This window comes from Callospermophilus lateralis, chromosome 2, assembly GCF_048772815.1.
Source record: "Callospermophilus lateralis isolate mCalLat2 chromosome 2, mCalLat2.hap1, whole genome shotgun sequence".
NCBI classification, from domain to species: Eukaryota; Metazoa; Chordata; class Mammalia; order Rodentia; family Sciuridae; genus Callospermophilus; species Callospermophilus lateralis.
This window is the reverse complement of record NC_135306.1, coordinates 74,317,321-74,337,359: the sequence shown is the minus strand read 5'-3', so window position 1 is coordinate 74,337,359 and position 20,039 is coordinate 74,317,321. Positions and strand designations below refer to the sequence as shown.

Genomic DNA, 20,039 nt, shown 5'->3' with positions numbered 1-20,039 from the left:
TCATTAAGTACCCCTAGGTTCAATCCCCGGTGGGGGGAAAAAAAAAAAAAGGAGAGAGAGATTGTACAGAAATTGATTTACCATTTTATGTAATTCTGGAAGGCAAAAATAGATCCAATGGGTAGAAGTTACAGGCAAGCAGATTATAATTAGCAAGTTAAATTTCTTCAAATACAGAAATATATTTGAGGGTCCAAAGACCCTCTGGTTCCTACATGTCCCAGACATCTGAGAAAGCTGGAAAAAAGATAGAAAGGAAAGGAGGTATGGAGAACATACTGAACTCTGCACCCACAAAGTTTTTCACATCTCTACTACTCTGTTGGCCATCTTGTCACCCTAACTGCATCACAGCTTTCCAACCTATAGGTGAAATGCTTCTTCCTGAAGAATAAGCATTCTGGTGGATTTTCATAGACTCATAAATGCCAACTCATGGACTTGTTAGCATTTTATAGCTGGTGTAAAAGTTGTAATGAAGACACCGTCTGGTTGTGAACTCCCTGTCATTGGACATGTTCACAACAGATTTGAAAAGTTTTGTTTTGTTGTATTTTTTTTCAAAAAGATCTGAAAAAATTCCTTTCAGAAAAATGATGGAGGCTAAGCCAGCAGTGGCTATAGGACAGATGAGACCATCTAAGGAGTCTATGTTACAGGAGCAGCTTTTTCACAAGTACACACAGCTATGCATGCTCGTTTGATGAGGCAAGCTGGCCTAGGAAGAAGGAAGCTGGAAAAGGAGCCTATCCCTAGCTGAAGAAGCTGAGTTTACAATATTAACCACAGAGAAATAGGACATGGGTGCCCAACTTAATGGCAGTTTGTATTTCTTTTCACAAAGCTGCATATGTCCTACTCTAATAAAGAATTCAGAATTTTAGTTTTCTGCTTCTTGTAAGGAGAATAAAAGGAAAGGAAAAAAATCACCTCCCTTGCACACCCTCTGACCCAATGTTTGCCTGGGCATCTGAAAAGCATATAAAGAGCTTCTACAAAACGTTGTCCTACATTTAATCCCCTCCTTGACCGAAATATCTATAGCTGGCAAAGATTTAGGAAAAGACTAATAAGAGGATTTGAGAAAGTGAACTCAGACTATTGTTTCTGAAACTTAGTGTTGGCCTCTTGGGAAACGGTTGGTCAATCCAAAAGAAAGATGGTGAAGAAGGATGGAAAACTTACTGGTTTGGCTGCTGAAAATGTACCAATACTTTCTGCAAAACCATGTTATTATTGCCCTATTGCTGCTATCTTTGAAATCTGTGAATCTCTGTCATTCAAAATGTTAATCATAACATAATGCTGACATTTGGGCATAAGGCTATTCTTGTTCTCTGGGCTCTTATGCCCCAACTCACCACAGCATTTTCTCTAGCATCAGGAGTGTTGTTCTGACAACACTGCTAACTTTTACATTTCCTGGTTTGGAACTCTCTAAAAACAAAAGCAAAGGGGAAAACTAGCCATGCAATTCACTGAGGGGGAAAAAAAAAAGGAAGCCATGGATCTTTCTAGTAGGACATAAACCCTGCAGTTCACTCATCTGCTTCCCCTGTCTTGAGAAGGTAGGAGTAAAAGTAACTTCAGGTTCACATCACCAGTGTTTTCCATGAAGCCATTTCACATGGTCCAAACCCACTAATGGGCCTCCTCTCTGGCACACAAATCACCCACCATACCAATACCCAAGGTTAAAGAAAAGGAGATCTGCCCAAGAAAGCAACCCACAGCAACACTTGCTATCTACTCTCAGAGAGGTTAATTTGGAATAAGGAATGTAAAATAGGTTCATGGAAATTTACATAGTTCTATGGATTGAAAATGGTTTGTCCCTGGGAGTTCAGGTATTATAAGCTTGGTCCTCAGTATGGCAATGTCAAGAGTTAAAGGAACCTTTAAGAGGTGGGCCTACTGGGAGATAATTGTATTATTGCAGGTGCTGTCTTCTGAAGGGATTAAGGTAGGTTTTTTGTTTTGTTTTGTTTTGTTTTGTTTTGTTTTGTTTTGTTTTTTACTGGACACCACTGTGAGTTCCCACAAAAGAGATTGTTATAAAACAGGAAGACTGCCCTGGTGTCTGGCTTCCTGTCTTGCCATGTGATATCTCCTTCACACACACACTCCTACCATGATCCCATTGGCCAAGAAGTGACATAGCTTAGAAGGACCTTCACCAGAGCTGGAACATGCTGTGCAGACTTTCTGCCTGAAAAAGTGCCAGTTAAATAAATCTCTTTTCTTTACTAATACCCAGCCTCAGGTACATCATTACAGCAACAGAAGGCAGACCAACGCACAGAGTTTCAAAGTATCTCCCCACAAAACATTCATTAATTATGAAGGGGAAAATAGTGATTTTAATGTAGAGAAGCCTGCAGATACCATCCAAACCATGTAATTAATGTTATCGCCTTCAATAATGAAACAAATCAATGTCTTGTGCCTTCCGAATTAAAGTACTGAGAAAAACACATGCTTCTTTGGTATTCTTATTAAAAAAAAATGTTCTTACCAAACTTGAGTCTAATCATGAGGAAACAGATGAACCCAATTTGAAATATATTCTATAAAAAAACCTGACTTACAGTTTTCAGAAATTTTCTAGGTGGTTAAGGGGGGAAGGAAGGCAGGCAGGTTGGCTGACTGAAGGAAAGTATGATAGAGTAAAAAGGACTTGGGAAACAGAACAAATAAATGTCATCCAAGAAAGACTGTTGAAAAAGCTGAACCAAGACCCACAGATTAAAGAATAATACTGAACCAATGTTAATATCCAGATTTTAATTATTGTATATACCATTATAGAACAGAATGTCCTTGTTTTTAATGTATACACAATAAAATATTTAGAGTTGAAGGAACATCATATCATTGGTTTCCAAATTTTCAGAAAATATACATACACACTTATACATGTGTGTAAATAGAGTAAAGAGAGAAAAACTGATCAAGTAATCCGAGAAAAGTATATAGGAATTCTTCCTAACAATTTTTGGCAACATCATTGTAAATAAGAAGGTATTTTTCAAAGAGAAAAGGAAAAAAAAAAAAAAGAACAAGCCAGGTGGGCCTAAACTTTTGAAGGAAGAAGCTGGAGAAGAGGAGGAATGTAGACACCCTCATCTCCTCTGTTCCATTCATGCCCATCACTAAGAGGCACTGCAAATTCCGGAGTTTCCCTGAAAGATATTATGGGAGATACTGACAGCAAGCTCCCTTAGAGAACCACGATGCCTCCAAACCCCCAGAGCCTAGCACAGGGCCTGGCAGATGCTGCCCACAGGAATGACTGGGAAGACTAGGGGCTCAATGGACTGCAAGAAGTAACTGGAAAAAAATGGAAAGAAAGCATGAACAAGCCCCCATTGGTGGCACTGCATCTGCAAAGCAGGTGGAATTGTGGACCTCCTGTGTTAAATGGCTGGGTGCAAGGACAGGTAGAAGACCTCTGAAGGGTGAGTGAGATATAGCTCTACTCTCCAGTGTTCAATTCACTTAGGGGGAAAGGGAATGGAGCATGTACCATTGCATTGGCCTAAAATGGCCCAGTTCCTCTGGACTGAGGGAGAGAGGGTGTAATGTTCCAGGTACTATGTGTCCCAGAATGCAAGGTCTCTGTTGGATCATGCATAAACTATTTCATGTACTGAGATAAGAAGAAATGAAAACCAAGATGCCCAAGATAACAGTAAGAATTGAAATAGCTCCTTATTCGGTAAATCTTTCATCATGAAAACAATGTCTCATTACATTCTGTTCTTACTTCCCAAACCAACTAGTACTTAGTTTTTTCAAATTCACATTGACTCTGCACATGGGATCTGAAATTGAAATCATTTTAATTATCAAAGTTCAAGACAGTCTGTTTAAGAGATGAAAAAAATATAGCATTGCTTCAAAAATGTAGCTAATTCAAGATTGTTCAAACAGATTAGCTTTCCAAAGAAATTAACTTCAGAATAGAGATGAAGGAAAAAAAAATACAATCTATAGGTCACTCAAGTGTAAGTTTTAGGGAATGTTCCTATAACTCACAGAAAATTGTGAACTTAAACAAATGTGCTTTTACTCACCACCAAGATGCAATTTCATAATCATGAACACTGTGCCATAATATTCCAGAGAAAAATTAAAGTAAACCATGGCACATAACAAAGGGCAGGACTCCACATTTCAAACCTGATTTGTATATTAATTCAAATAGGAGCCTCTTTGCTTTAATAAGGAATACAATTTTCAAAGCCTCTTTAGCTGAGACTGCTATGCTTGTTGGTAGAGACCTGTTCACCAATTTATGTAAAAAGATGCACTTAAGGCAAACCCAAAGCATAATGGGGCAGTGGGTGGAGAGGGAAGCAAAATACCCTAATGAGTAAATAATGTGCCATGAGCCCTTAGAGGAACTGGGAATAGTTGCACAGCTTCTCCCTCTTCTTCTTTACTTGCCATGACTGAGAGGTCAATTTGTTTTCCAGTATAACTCAGTTCTTCATCCAATTTAATTAATAAGGACAGATATTTAGCTCAACCCTGGAGTCAGCTTCTGCAATCAGTTTCTCCCTTACACCTCCCAGCTTCCCATTTCTCCTGACAAAGCTGCCCCACCTTGCTCATGGGAAAATGTATGCAGTCATACTTCCCTCTAGGCTCCTCCCAGGAATGGATATTGTCTGCCCAACCTAAAAGTTACCAGGTGAACCCAGAGAAGCCAAGAGTCATCCTCTACCTCTCTTGGGTTCAAGCATCTCTCCTGTCCCAGACACAGTCTTATCCTGGGCTATAAACCAGATAAAGTCACAAGGACTCATGGTGAATCCCAAGGTCTGATTTAAGAGTTCTAGAAGAAATCCTTCCTTCAGTGGAGCCCACAGAACCTCTGAACTATATGTATAGGTTGATAGCATGGTATTCTTACTTCCATCATTCTCAGTCAATCCATCTTCCCAACTCCCTGCCCATTCTCATTTCTCCATGAGAAATGCATGCCTGTGGCAACCCCCGGGCTGCTCTGCACTGGGATGATACTGGTTCATCAGTCAAAAATCAAGACATTGCCTATTTTCATCAGAAGAGGAAGTAGGGACACTGGACCAACGGATAGTGTGACAGTTTTAGAAATCTGAGCCTCATATTGGTCATCAGCTACCAGTATGTTATCACCAATGAAAAATGCATAAGCTTAGCTTCTTGGTCCCCACCCTCTGGTTCTTCTTACCTTTGGTTCCATTGAAATGAAACTGTGGGTTCCTCTGCTCGAGAGAACTGACCTTTTAATCGTCCTGCTATGGTAGAAGTGGTAGTAGTCCTTCAGGGCCCCAATCTGCAAAGGCAAGGTGGGAGGGAAAGCACAAAAGAAAGATGTTAAAAGTTTAAAACAGTCTTCTGCTTCCCTGTTTTTCATTAAAATAAGAACACAAAACAAAAAGAGGTCTATAAATTATGCAGGTGCCCGCTGTGCTTAAATGTTACTTGAACCTTGGTGATCACTTTTCAAAAGGAGGACATGTGATATGAAATGGAGTGTCCTTGAGGCAGTGACTGTGGAACTAAAGACTATAATGGGCAGCTTAGCCTCTCCATAGCTCCTTCTTAATGTTTAATTTATATGCAGCATTTTAAGTAATTCTATATCAATCTATATCCAAATGTGGGAAAGACGGGAGGAAAAAAATCAAATAGCTATCTGGTTATAAAAACACATTGCATTTTGTTTGCTCTAAGAAATGCACAATGAAGGACCTTGTTAGATTATTTATATAGTTAATTTGAAACACGCTGTAAGCAGTTGATCATTCACAAAGATAACACTACTTAGTTTCCCCGACTTCAGTAGACAGTATAAATGCATAGCCCTTATTCATTTATTGCAAAACTAAAAGTGGAATGGCAATTTCTAAAATGAAATAAAAATCACATATCCTACCTATCAGTTCAGTTTTCTCTGTTAAACAGTCAAATCCACTTTAACTTATTCATGAACACTTCCGTTGTCTTGTTTATGTGCCCCTTTGGTTAAGTTAAAAACAGGTCTCTTTAGAATAGTTTTGAAAATAAGTCTCAGTCCACTTTGAAAAAAAAACAAATGAACAAAATCTCAAACAACCATATTCTCTCAGAAGATTATAGAAAATGTGGATCACAGAATGAATATTGAACCACATTATAAAGGAAGGAGAGCTTGCTTCAGGCTTTAGCTCAAGTCTCTAGAGCTAAATAGCATATGCTTTACTAAGCCTGTTTCCTTTTCTATAACATTATACATGGGGCTAGTTGATTTCTAAGACCTCTGTAGTGCTCTATTCTATTCTGTGATATTGACATTGTACTTGTGTTGGGAAAATACAGTAAATAAGTAAATGTCTAATTACCCAGAACACTCATGGCTCCACCCTAGAAAAATTACCATCATCAGGATAAATTCCAATTGATACAATACAATATTGGGCTTCTTCAGTTGACACAAAAAAGTTATTGGCCCGCCTGGCCCAGTGGCGCATGCCTATAATCCCCTGCGGCTCAGGAGGCTGAGACAGGAGGATCTCAAGTTTAAAGCCAGCCTCAGCAAGAGTGAGGTGCGAAGTAACTCAGTGAGACCCTGTCTCTAAATAAAATACAAAATAGGGCTGGGGATGTGGCTCAGTGGTCAAGTCCCCCTGATTAATCCCTGGTACCCCCCCACCCCCACCTCCCAAAAAAAGTCATTGGCCCTGATTAATTCTTTGCAGATAAAAGATTTATTTCTAATTCCCTTCTTTTTGTCACATTCTCAACCATCATCCCACCCAATTTTTGTACCATTTAGGAACCATCACTGGAACTTGGTGCTGTAAGTGAATGTTGTGTCACCAGTAAAATCTGAAAGAAAATCGGAATCCTCACATTTTTGCCTCAAGTGGAAACAGCCTGATCTATAAGAAGGAATTCTGGACTCTGAAAACAAGAGGGAGGCGAGGGCGGGGCAACCCCAGCTGAATCCTCTAACCTCTGTGATCCTGGACTCTGAGGCAGCAGCAGAAAATGAGGAGGAAGGAGGGCACCGAGGCCAGCCTAGCCTCCAGGAGCGTTTGAGGATAATTTTACTGGCCAGCTTTGAGATTCCAGAGGACAACGGGAAAAGCTCAGGAGTGGCTACAGATCTTTTACGAGAAAACCTTAAAATCCCCCAAAGCTTAAGAGTTTTCAACTCCTATAGCTTTTGTCAAGTATTCCTTGGGTAAATAGAGTAGTTCTGGTGGAAAAGAACACAGACTTTCTTAGGAAGAAGCTTAGAACTAACCATCACCAAGGTCAAAAAAAGCCCATGCGCTTAAGATCATGGCTACTCAACTGTAATAGAACCCCACTGATTGTAGGAAATGGTTGAATTCAACTCAATTATTACACTCAATGCTGTGGGTGAAACATACACATCCACAAGGAATCTAAAGATCCTTTGAGCTCTCAGCGGTGCAGAACAGTTCCAAAGTAATGCAGGGATTGGAAAATGGAAATTTTGTCCTGACTCAAGCTCATCTGGGCTTTTGGACAAATCATTTCCTCTCTAGGTGTTGCTGTCCTCAATGGTAAATTGGGAAGAACACAGGAGGCAAAGTAGACAGAGACTGAGCATCAGAGTAAAATGGGGAATACTGTTTGGGTTAATGTGGTTCATGAGGACTGAAAGCAACGTGTGAACTGCCAGGGCAAGTCAGCACCTAGCTCTTAGTAACTGTTGGGAGATTATTTATTTCCCTTCTAAATTTATATCTAAATCCTACTTTCACTAACCTCTTATCTTCCTCCTAATTAATCCTTAACCTCTAACCCTTGGGAACATTTCCTCTTGGCCCATATAAGTCTCACCTTCCAATCTCATTAGCAAAAATCAAAAGGGTTGATAAAACACGGTTGTAGAATATGTAGGCAACAAATGTAATTTATGCAGGATTAGTAAAAAGCGTAACGTGGGCCATTTGAAGAGACATTTGGTGATATCAGTAAAATTATAAACTGCATCTGATCTTTGACTCAATCTTTCCACTTCCCAAGTTGTATTCTGCAAAGACAGTCACTGACATGTAGGGATGGATGTCACAACAGACTTTGGAAAGCAAAAGAAAGCAGACAATCAGCTGCCATGGATAAGATAGGTCATTAATTCTATATGAAATATAGAAAATAGACTGACCTTTAAGTTCATCATGAGTAAAAAGATAAATTACAAAAGTGCAAAACGTGTACAATATGACCAAATTGTTGAAGAGAGAAAAAGGAAAAAAATCTATGTTATGTATGTTTATAGTTGTAAGGATAGGTACCTTATGTGCATACATTAGAGCCTTTCTTTTAATTATAAAATCTAACTGAAAGTGAAAAAAATAAAACAGCACACACACAAGAACCCCATGTACTCAGTTCATCCAATCTCTGTAATAGTAAGCTCTACTTTATCCCCATCTCTTAGGGATTCGGTTTCCTTTATAAAATTGTGAAACAGTATTCATTTATTGGGTCACGTCTCATTTAATAAATGCCTACCTGTGTCAGGCATCTTTTTGCTCATCTACATGCTCCATTTACCTTAATCCCCCAAATCCCTGGAAGATAAAGTAGCATTAGCTCTAATCTGAGGAAGAAGGCTACCGAGTCTCTGGGAGTACCTAAATATACTGCCAGGCTTGATTGTGAGGTGGTAAAATATGAATCTTTGAAGAATGTCCACTAGCATCAGGGTGAACTTAGTTTTGTGATGGATCCTGTGGATGGACTCAAATGACGCAGTTCAATGCCCTTCTGGAGACTCTTCCTGCACTGCACAGATGAAATGTTAAAATTCCTGAAGCTCAGGCCTGGACATAGCTCGGGCTGTGTCAGTCAGACACTCAAAGAAGTTGAGCACCACAAGACATGCCCTTAGGGACATTTATGGGTTTAGAGGTAGTGGTGGCTGAAGTCTGGCCATCTGGGCATCCTTTAGCATAACATATTTTTTGATAAGCTGCTAAGTAACTATTAAAGAGCTACAGTGGCAACATAAGGTAGCTTCCTCATTCCTCAGCTTTCTGACTAAGGCAGAAATGGCCATTCTCATGAAGGTCCAGGATGGCTCTGAAGAACATTCCTGGAAGCTTGACCTTCATGATTAATTCTACAAGCTATTAGTCTAATGTCTTTCAAATTAGCCCAACTAGCAAATGCAGTTCTCTGTAGTAGTTTTCCCTGACTATCCAAAACTGGGTAGGCTAGAACTTAAAAAGTAGCTATACATTTTACATAATCTTGCATAACAAAGAGATCTCAGTTATATACCTCTGAGCCATGAGCCATAGGCACAAATGAGCCAAAGGCTGATGAATGACTCACCCTGTCAACTCTGATATCCTGCTAAATGACAAGAGTTTCCTTTGATCTTCTCATAAGTACTTGCACCACTCTCCTCTCTCAAATCTGTTTTCTATATAGTAGCTAGAATGATGTTTACAAAATCTAGCTATAGGGTTATATGTCATACCTCTTCCTAAAATCCTTCTGTGCTTCCCTTTGCTCTTAAACAGTATTAGTTAAGGGGGAGAGTACAGCTCAGCAGTAAAGCGCTTGCCTAGCATGCATGAGGCCCTGGGTTCAATCCCCAGGACAATAACAAAATTATTAGTTAACATTTAATACTATTCCATAATGTAGTTTCAAAAAGTAAATCAGAATAATAATATCATACTAAAAATGTACACTATGCCAGAAAGTACTCAGCATGTTTTACTTAGTTCATTAAACAAAGACCAAAATCCTACTCTGACTACAGGGCCTGTAGGATATGGCCAGGCCTCTCTCTGCAGCCTCACCTCAAATTTGGATTCTTCTCATTCTCTGGATCCAGGCCTGCTGGTCTATCTTTAGTTCCCTGACTGTGTCATGCTTACTTATCCCTCTACCTCTATCCTCCTCCCCTTCCTTTGTGTCTCAACCCTAGTGGGAAGTCTCCCAAAACTCCCCAGAGGAGTCAGCTTCATTCACTAGATCATGTCATGGAGTCACAAGTGCACACATCCTGCTCAGTAAGCGCTGGTCCTGTCTTCACCCACCTGCCTGCACGCTCCACTGAACCTGGGACACATCTGCTGTGCTCAACATTTTATCCCCAGCTCCCAGTACGTGACTCGACACACAATGGGATCTCAGAAAACACTGACGAATGGAGGATCTAAAAATCAGAATCCTTGAATTACTAACATCACATATAGTTGAGCCATATGTGGTTCGAAATCTTTAGAACTACCAAATTAAGGCTAATTTTAGCAAAAATGGTTCAATTTTACCTTAACTGAAGTGCCACTCTGCCAGAGCTATGGTTCTGAAAGCTGTGGGCTGAAACATCACTATGCTTTTTCTGTTTTGCTTGCAAAACAACATCAAAGAAATAATGTGCATTAGTCCAATTATTTTGCCTCATCCAAACAAAGTGATCAATCATCTTTTAGGCCAAAAAAAATTATATATATTCATATATATATGTGTATATATATGTGCATACATACATATGCACACACTTTTAAAAGCATACTTATATCTCTCATCTATTATTGGCAAGAATTGTCTTTTTTATTCTTTCAATAGCACTGAGCATGCTGAGGGCATTTAATAAACATTAAGAAGAAAAATGTCATAACGTGTTGGGAGTTATTAAAAAGAAAGACAGTGTATGAAAACAGAGCAGCAATATTATCTATAAGCAGGCATTCCATCTAGTTCCTCTGGGGTAATGTAAAACAAAAGATGACTGTGTTTATGTTATGCAATAGCAACAAGGGCTAAAACAAGGAACAACATATAACTAACACAGGGACATTTTATAAATAAATCAGGAACAATGTGAGTATATGAAGGAAAAAAAATCAATTGCAGATAGATCAAAGCCCAACCTTTTCCTTAACACTACATAAAGAAAAAAAGAGAACAATTTCCCCTCTCTCAGCCTCTTAAGCTCCTCTTCTGTACAATCACACACAGACACTCTATTCTGCCTGGCAACACAACTCTACACACAGCATGAGTCGATGAATTTCACATTTCATTCCTAATTCTGTCAAGTTTGGGTGATTTTTCTTCCTAAATAGGAATCCAGAATTTTCCTAGTAGTACCCTCTTTCAAACCAGAGTATATTCCCGGGAAAGGCTTACATAAACTAAATTAAATTAAGGTGTAAATGACTGAAGGCTCAATGTCTTAGCCCTCTCAAGGCAACTGCATTTGATCAGCAAATTATAAATTAAGCCAAATGGATGTGTCTATAGTGCTTCTAATTTAAAAAAAAAAAAAATCATTGGAGTTTTTTGTGTATTCTTTTCCCAGCTGCAAAAGACAATATTCCCAATCTCCCTAAATTCTCGTATCACCAGGGAGCTAATGACTATAGAACAGAGAGGCCTGGGACCCACCTCTCACCCTGGCTTTGTCCTCATGAAGAGCTGTGAGGATTTCCAATGGTCATTCATTACCAGTTTCACCAGTATAATGAATGTCTTCCTGCATATAGTTTGCATCTTCCTTCTACATAGTTCTATAGAATGACCAAACCTCACCCTACAGAGGGTTTGCCCAGGCCTGACAGATTTCCTGGAAAACAGGACTTTCTATGTTGAAACTGGGGCAGTCCACAGCAAAACAAGATAACCAGTCACCCATTTACAAAGCTGAAGTCACACTGTTTGGTAAACTTCTCAGCTCTCCCAGGCTGCTTGTCTGCCTTGTTTTTTCTCCTGCCCTCTCCAATTTATAGATATCTCCAAATTCTGCACTTGAAAAGTTATTTACCCTCCATTGTACAAACAAATGAACAACCACCCAAAAAAAAGGGGGGAGGGGGTAAAAATTTGAGCAGACATTTCACAAAATAAGATATACACATGGCCAAGAAGTATATGAAAAGATGCTCAATTAGAAATAAAAATCATAGCAACACTGCACACACACTAGAATGCTAAATTAAAAAGAGTGACAATGCCAAGTTTTCATGAAAATGTGGAGCATCAGAATTCATACACGTTGCTAGGGAGAGTGTAAAGCAGTTCAAGGTCCGTGGAAAACCATTTGGCAATTTCTTGTAAAACATATCCTGCTCATGACCTACACATTCCATTTCTAGGTAGCTGCAACACAGAAATGAAAATATATTTACTAACAAAACAAGGAACTTTTTTCTTTGTTCACAACACCTTTCTTAAATAGTGGGCGTGTACAAATATGTCACAATGAATATGTAATGATGAATCCCACAATTATGTGTAATTACAACACACCAATGAAAAATATGAAAGAAACTAGACTCAAACTAGAAACAATGCAAATATCTACCAGTGAGTAAATGGATAAATTTGGCATATCCATATAAAAGAATGCTACCCAACAATAAAAAGCAATCAAAAGAATCAGGAGCTGAGAACTCAGTGGTACAGCACTTGAATAGCATGCCTAAGGCCCTGGGTTTAATCCCCAACATTGCAAAGAAGAAATTCAAAAAAGCAACAAACTACTGATATATGCAGTAACATGAATGCATTTCAAAATATAATGCTGACACAAAAGAGTACATTCTGTATGATTCTATTCATATGAAATTTTAGAATAGATAAACCTCATTTGCAGTAATAGGAAACAGACCAGCAAAAGCCTGGGAGGAGGACTGATTGGGAGAGACCTGGAGAAATGTGCCGAACATGCCTTTTATCTTGACTATGATAATACTTCCATCATGGTAAGGGCAGAGGTGCGTTGGGACCAGCTTCTTATAGTCTGTTCAAGCCAACTGATCCACCCACATCTTTTCCCAAAACCATCTCAGCAACATCAGATTGATGACTTGATATCAACAATGATGGAAGAATTTACATCCCAAAAAAAAATAATGGCAAAGGCTACATAATGGGGCTTTCTTTTCCCTGAAGAGTAAGTTTTATATTTATTAGGTCATCACTGGACATATATATTCATCAATATTTGTCCAACTTATACAGAAATGGCTGCATTTGGGAAATGCAAATTGCACTTTAATAATATTTTTAAAAAATTATAAATTGCCCTCTTCTGATTTCTGGCTATCTCTTCTATCCCAGAGAATGACTTGGAAACTGAGAAATGGAAGAAGTCAGTTGCCTGGAACTGGAAGCTGTCATCCATCTTTCGCTTCTTCTTCCCATCTTCTCTGACATGAGGAAGAACCAAATGTGAGAATGTTAAAAAAATAATTGTAATGATTTTCCTTCTGTGCTCCAGACTCCATAACTCTCAAAGAAGAATCAGGGAGAAGTAGATCATCAAGCACACTCCCAACCTCAGGGCCTTTGCATCTGCTTTCCTTTGCATGGAATTCTCCTCCAGAAACCTCTATGACTCACTTCCTCACTGCTTTCAGGTGTTCGCTCAAATGCTACCTTCTTAGGAAGTCTCCCCTGACCATCCAGTTGAAAATGATAAACCTTCCGGCACACCCAACGTCCTCATTTATTTAGCTCCATGACATGGATCATCACCTACCACATCACACATTCTTTTGGTCTCCTTTATTGTTTTTCTTCCTGCACTGGAATGTTCCCTCCATAAGGGGAGGGGTTTTGTTTTATTCACTGCTGCATTATCCTTAGCTCTTACTAACAGTGTCAGCCATACCCAGTAACTATCAAATCCAAAAGTGAACAAGTGGCCTATGTTGGTCAGCTTTTGGTTGCTGTGACCAAAATACCTGACAAAGACAACTTAGAGGAGGAAAAGTTCATTTGGGCCCATTCTTCCAGAGATTTAGTCCATGGTGGGCCAGCTCCATTGCTCTGGGTCCTAGATGAGGCAGAACATGACAGTGGAAGGGCCTGGTGGAGGAAAGCTGCTCATCTCATGGCAGCCAAGAAGCAGAGAGAGGGGAAAGGGGCCAGGGAAGATGAACCCTTCCGGGGCACATCCCCAGTGTCCCACCTCCTCCCGCCATGCTCCTCCCACCCACAGTTACTACCTGGTCAGTCCGCTCAAACCAGGATGGACTGATCAGCTCTCATAATCTAATCATTTTACCTCTGAATATCCCTGTGTTAACACGAGAGCTTTTGGGGAAACACCTCATATCCAAACCGTAACACGACCCCTGACCTGGAAGAACTCAAAGCAAACAGTAGTCATGTCTCTACACCTGAGGGAAGGTTTATTTTTTTATGTTTTCATAGCTCATTTTGCATAGACCACTGACATATTAAATATGCTTTATGCTAAATAAGTGGCAAGTGGATAAATGAAACACCACATGTAGACATGTGGAAAATTAAGAATCTATCAGTAATGACTACTTAATCGCCAAACTCTGCCTTATGTTTTTTAGTCTCCTTGGTTTTTTTTTTTTTTTGACATAGTTAATCACTGAACAAAAGCAATATTGATAACAAGGCTGTAGAATTAATTTTAAAATATTCTATCAGGAGGCGAGGAAATGCAGAAAGCTGGTGAACTGCTAACGTTTCTGGGGTACACAGCAAGCAGCAGGCACCATGGCCCTGCAGCCTCAGGGCAGTATGCAGCAGGTGTCACCAACCCCACTTTACCCACAAAAAAGCAGAAGCTCATGAGGTTTAAGAACTTTCCTAGGGCCAGCTACAAGGGGAAGCCACATCTGACACTGGCCCTCTAATTCCAGAGCACAACCTCTTAAACTACCCGAAAATATGTTGAAAATTTAAAAAATGTCTAAGGAAGACTGAAAACCACATCTATCCTGATATGTTAGTTATTATCTTAAAAAAAGCATGTTTCTAAAAGTTCCATAAAAAGGGGATGTTTTCTAGTGATATTTCTATCTCCTTTCAGCAGATGGGAAAAGAAAGTGTTGCCAAGTGCCTCCAAGAGCAAGGCAGAACTCCTCCCTGTCGTCTGTGGGGACAAGAAGCCTGGCTTCCATGCCCAGCTCTACCCTGGTCCCCAGGAAACTGGCATTAGTGTCAGTGTTGGAAAGAAGGTCTCTTCAAGGTTCAAGGGGTGTTCTAAGTTAAACAAGCACAATATCCTGGCACCAATGTTCACAGGCGCACTTGTACAGACCCATGGAATGCCATGCAATGACACAATATCTTTTTAGACATCAGTTTCAAATCAATGATTTAGAAAATTCTTGTGATTTTTTTTTTTGTCCTAAATTCCTTCAGGTTTAGTTTCAATATTGGAGCTCTTCAGAGAATAGCACTTGAGTGCTTCAATTCAGAGCAAAATAATTCCAGCAAGTCTTTTTTTTAAAAAACCAGAAACGCTCAAGGAAAGATGAATCTCAATGATTTCAGCTGTATAATCTCTATAATGTGCAGGTAGATGATGGGCTAAATGATGGCTCCCCAAAAACATCGACATCCTTATCCCTACAACCTGTGGATACGTTGCCTTATATGGCTTAAGTGACTCTGAAGCAGAGTGATTGAGAATCTTGAGATGGAGATTATACTGAACTATTAAGGGGGAACTTAAGTGTCCTTACAAAGGAAAGAGAAAGCAGCAGTTAGAGAAGGAGATGGGATGACAGAAGTGGGATCAGAGAGAAAGAGGCAGATGCAAAGAAGAAAGAGAGAGGTGAGAAAATTATGCTACTGTTTTGAAGATGGTGGAAGGGACCATAAACCAAGGAATAAAGAAGGCCTTGGGAAGCAACAACAGGAAACGAAGTCTCCTCTGGAGTCTCCAGAAGGAACATACCCCTGCTGACACCTCAATTTTAGATCGGGACTCTGGCCTCCAGAACTGCATGTTAAGAAGTCTATATATTTATATACATTTACATTATTTTTCTAGTCACTAAATTTGTGGTAATTCATTAGCAACCATAAGAACCTAAAACGAGGTAGAAACTAGTACCTCTCTAGACACCTATAAGAAGCAAAGGGAATGAAACTGGAGAGACTATTTGTATTTGGTCCTTTTTATTCTTTATAAATTTTCAGCACTCGAGTGTTCAGCATCATTTTCCAAATAGCTACATCAATATAATATAGTGTTTAATATTGGCCAGGTACTCTGCTAAGAACTTTGTTAGCATGATCTTATTTAATCCTCAAAACAATCCAAAGTCCAAAATGAAGCAAATTTTCTCAGGAAAAAAAAAAAAAAAGGAGCTACTAAGCGGTTTGTTCATTCAAACCTAATGTATAATTAATACTACTACTAATAAAAACTTACAGCATGCTTTCCCCACATTATGTCTAATCTTCCAAAAACCTTGCAGAGGAAGAGAATTATCCTAATTTTGTAGACAAGATAACTGAGCTGAAAATGAAGAGACAGTACATCAAGAAAGGAAAGATCCGGAGGGAGTAGAGGGGAGGGGGTGTGGGGGCAAGAAAGATGGTGGAATGAGATGGACATTATTACCCCAGGTACATGTATGACTGCACATATGGTGGGATGCTACATCATGTACAACCAGAGAAATGAAAAGTTGTGCTGCAACTATGTACAATGAATCAAAATGCATCCTGCTGTCATATACACCCAATTAAAATAAATTAATTAATTTAAAAAAAAAAAGAAAGGAAAGAAAAGATTCGAGCCAGGATTTGAAATCAGGTCAGTCCAACTTTAAAAGTCTAACCATTTTCTAGTCACAACATTTTGATTTTATTTAAAATGTATTCAAATGGCTGTGTAGAGTTACATGTGTTTCCACCCATGCACACCCTCAGGGTTATCCCCACCCCATTCCATCCCTCCTCCCTGACCTCACCAATGTTAAGTCCTTATCCTTTTACTCTAAAGCCACCTGACCAAAAAAGTGCAGGAGAACCTAAGTTCTAAAAGTTCCTATTAAAAGTAGGCAATAAAAATATCTTGGCTACTAATCCTGAGCAAAGGAGAAACACATTTCACCAAGCAAAAGGGTCAGCACCAAATTTTCCCAGGTTCAAGTGAGAAACCTACTGTCAGTCCCACCATTCACAAGGGCCATGCGATCTGCCTCAAAGAAAATCCCAGAGTTTCAGCGTAGAAAAAGACCTTAGTGACTTTTCCGGACTGGAAGCCAGATCCATTCCTCATTGTCAGGGAGCACTGCATTTTCTGCGGCAGCCTATTTGTTAGAAGGTTCTTTCCAATAATTAGCCTAAATCCACTCACTGCTCCTAGTTGAAGCCTGCAGGATAGCCTCATCTCTCTGCAACATGCCAGGCAGCCAAGGCTTCCCTACTGGCTCTTCCCTGTTCCTGGCTGAACATCCAAACTTCTCCATCTATCTTCATGCAACAAATCTTCTGCAGGTTGCCTCCCCTAAAGAAGCCAACATCTGTAAGATCTCCCCAGAAACTTCAGAGCCTAGAACATAACACATCTCAACCCCGGTGTCTCAGAGCCAGGACAGAGTCCATGAAACCATGGTCTCCCTTGGCAAAGCAGGTCTGATAAAATGGCTTAAAATTGAAATATTTTTAGCAGAATGAACTAAAGAATCATCAGAAACCCTTGAAAATTTGGTTCCCCTCCAATCTGTATTTTTAATCCTTAAATGTAAATGACAGAAATTTACATTTCTGTTGAATGTTGAATTTCATTTTCTATATTCTACTCTATGCTTTTATAGCCTGTCTAGACATTCGTTTATTTACCGGGTGTGTGTTATGTGCCAAGCACCATTCCAAAGACACTGCAGATCAAGAGAACAAAACAGTCCCTGCTAATGTAGAGATAATACTCTGACTTGGTCCTGTCAACCCCCACTGTATCAACTACAAGTTTGAAATTCATGCCTTCTCTACCAAATCAGAATACTTCCCCCAAGTGTTCTCTAAGAAATGTTCACATTTGTACACTACGTGGAAGGACTTGCTTTAACATTCACCTTACAATATGTTTGTAATAGTTATCTAAGAGTGACCTTGAAATGATGTCAGCTTTTTATTTTCTTCACTCCAGTTTCATCCAAGATGAATACGTGTGTCCTTAAAAATAAAATAAGCCTTGTACTATATTCTTCAGATAAAAACATTTATCACTGCTATTTGTAGTCATCTATTCTTAAGTTTCTAAAAAACCCATCTGTAAGTAATTTCTGGAGAAACTAAAAGAAATTATTGCTTAGGATTTAAGGTATTTCCCCTACTTGTAAGGTACATGTGTGCATGCATGCAAACGGGTGGAGGCGGAGGGCAGAGCTGGTAGAGACCTAGAGAACCTGGCCTACACCTGGCCTACATGTGGCTCTGCACTTTTTTCATTAATGATCATCCTAGGAACTTGAAGCATTTCCACATCATCTATGGAAACCAACAGAAAATAGTCATATTTTGATAGATGGAAATATTGCTAAAACTAGCCCCTGAAGCCCTACATTTTCTCTTTAGGTCCACTTATTCTCAACCCTGGCTATGCACTATAATTATATGGGGATTTTTTTTTTAAATACTAATGCCAGGACTCCCCGTTATCCCATTCTACATACCTACCCAGAGATTCTGGCTTAAGGGTCTGAGTTAAAGCCAGGGCATCGTGTTTTCTTTCAAAAAGCTTTCTAAGTGATTCTATGCAGTTGAAGTAGAGAACCACGGTTCTAATTCAGCCATCTCCTGCTGGACAAATACAATTTACTCTGAATTCTGTGATATCCATTCAAATATTCCTATCTACTTAATTAATAAGTTTAATTAGAAAATCACTAATTAATTTTCTTTTTTTACATATTTATTTATTTTTTCATTTTATTATGTTGTTCTGGGGATTGAACCGAGGATCTTCTGTATGCTAGCAAGCATCCAACTACTAAGTACATCCCTAGTCCTAATTTGATTTTAAAATTAGTTAAACTAATATCTTTTTAAAAAAAAAAAAATTGGCACTGGAGATTGAACACAGAGGGGCTTTTACCGTTCACTGCTGAGTCACATACCCAGTCCTTTTTATTTTGAGAAAGGCTCTCACTAAGTTGCTGAGGGCCTCACTGAGTTGCTGAGGCTGGCCTTGAACTTGGGATCCTCTTGCCTGGGGCTCAGCCACCGTAGCCATTGTATTAGTTCAAGATGTCAGAAATATACACCTATTAGAATAGTCAAAATAAGAGGGAATACCAAATGATGATAAGGTTGTGTGGTGAGTGGAACACACACACTGTTGCTGGGAACACCTAGAAAACCATTTGGCAGTTTCTTACAAAATTAAATATTCATTTATTATTATAAGACCCAGAAATCCAACTCCTTATTTTCCCAGAGAAAAATGAAAACATATATTCACGCAAAAAACTACACATGAATGTTATAGTGGCTTCAGTCATAGTTACCAAAAATGGGAAACAACTACTTCAGTGCCCTACAGAGGCTGAATAAATAAGCTAACTGTACACCCATACAACAGGATGGTACTCATCAATAAAGAGGAGCTCACTAGTGACTGGTTAATCTGGGATAAATCTCAAATGCATTATAACAAGGGAAAGAAATCAGACTCATAAGGCTATATGACATATTATTCTGTTTCTATGACTGAGTCAAAAAAAAAATCATTTTCCTCTGCTCTCACAACAATCTACACCAAAGACTTCTGTGACCACAAAATGTGTGGGGATTTCTCCCCACCAGTAAGTAAGCGACCAGTTCTGCAGCAGACACCAGCTGGGTGCCCCCCTAATTCAGTTCAATTCTGACACCAATACCTAGAGATAGTGTATGATCCCACAGGTTAAAGGTTAAGTCCCCAAGACGGTTCCTCCTCCCGCTTCATAGGCCAATCGCGAGCCCCAGATTGATTTACCAGTGCTTCTGACCAGGATTTGCCAGCTATGAATCAGGGTTCCCACAAGCCCCCTCCTTAAGTTTGATTAATTTGCTACAGCAACTCAAAGAACTCAGGGAATATTAACTTCCATTTATTAGTGTTATTTTAAAGAATCAGAATGAAAGATGTATAGGTCAAGATACAGGAAAGTCCCTTGGAGGGTCTATGCCCTCTCTAGGAACACTACCCTTCACATCTTCAGCCCTCTGAAAACTCTCTGTCCTTTGGGGGTTTTATGGAAATTTCATTGTGTGAGAATTATTGTGCCATGGGAAAGATATGTGAT

The 20,039-nt window shown here is 39.3% G+C and overlaps 1 protein-coding gene across 3 annotated transcripts in view; it reads right to left on the bottom strand.

The window, feature by feature from the left end:
* Nucleotides 1–20,039, bottom strand: part of Pcsk5 (proprotein convertase subtilisin/kexin type 5) — a 429,480-nt gene that overhangs the window by 382,395 nt on the left and 27,046 nt on the right. For all 3 annotated transcript variants that reach the window (XM_076846064.2, XM_076846065.2, XM_076846066.2), the window contains exon 2: nucleotides 5,219–5,323. In XM_076846064.2, coding sequence (XP_076702179.2) covers nucleotides 5,219–5,323 — 105 coding nt within the window. The remainder of the gene's footprint in view (nucleotides 1–5,218; nucleotides 5,324–20,039) is intronic.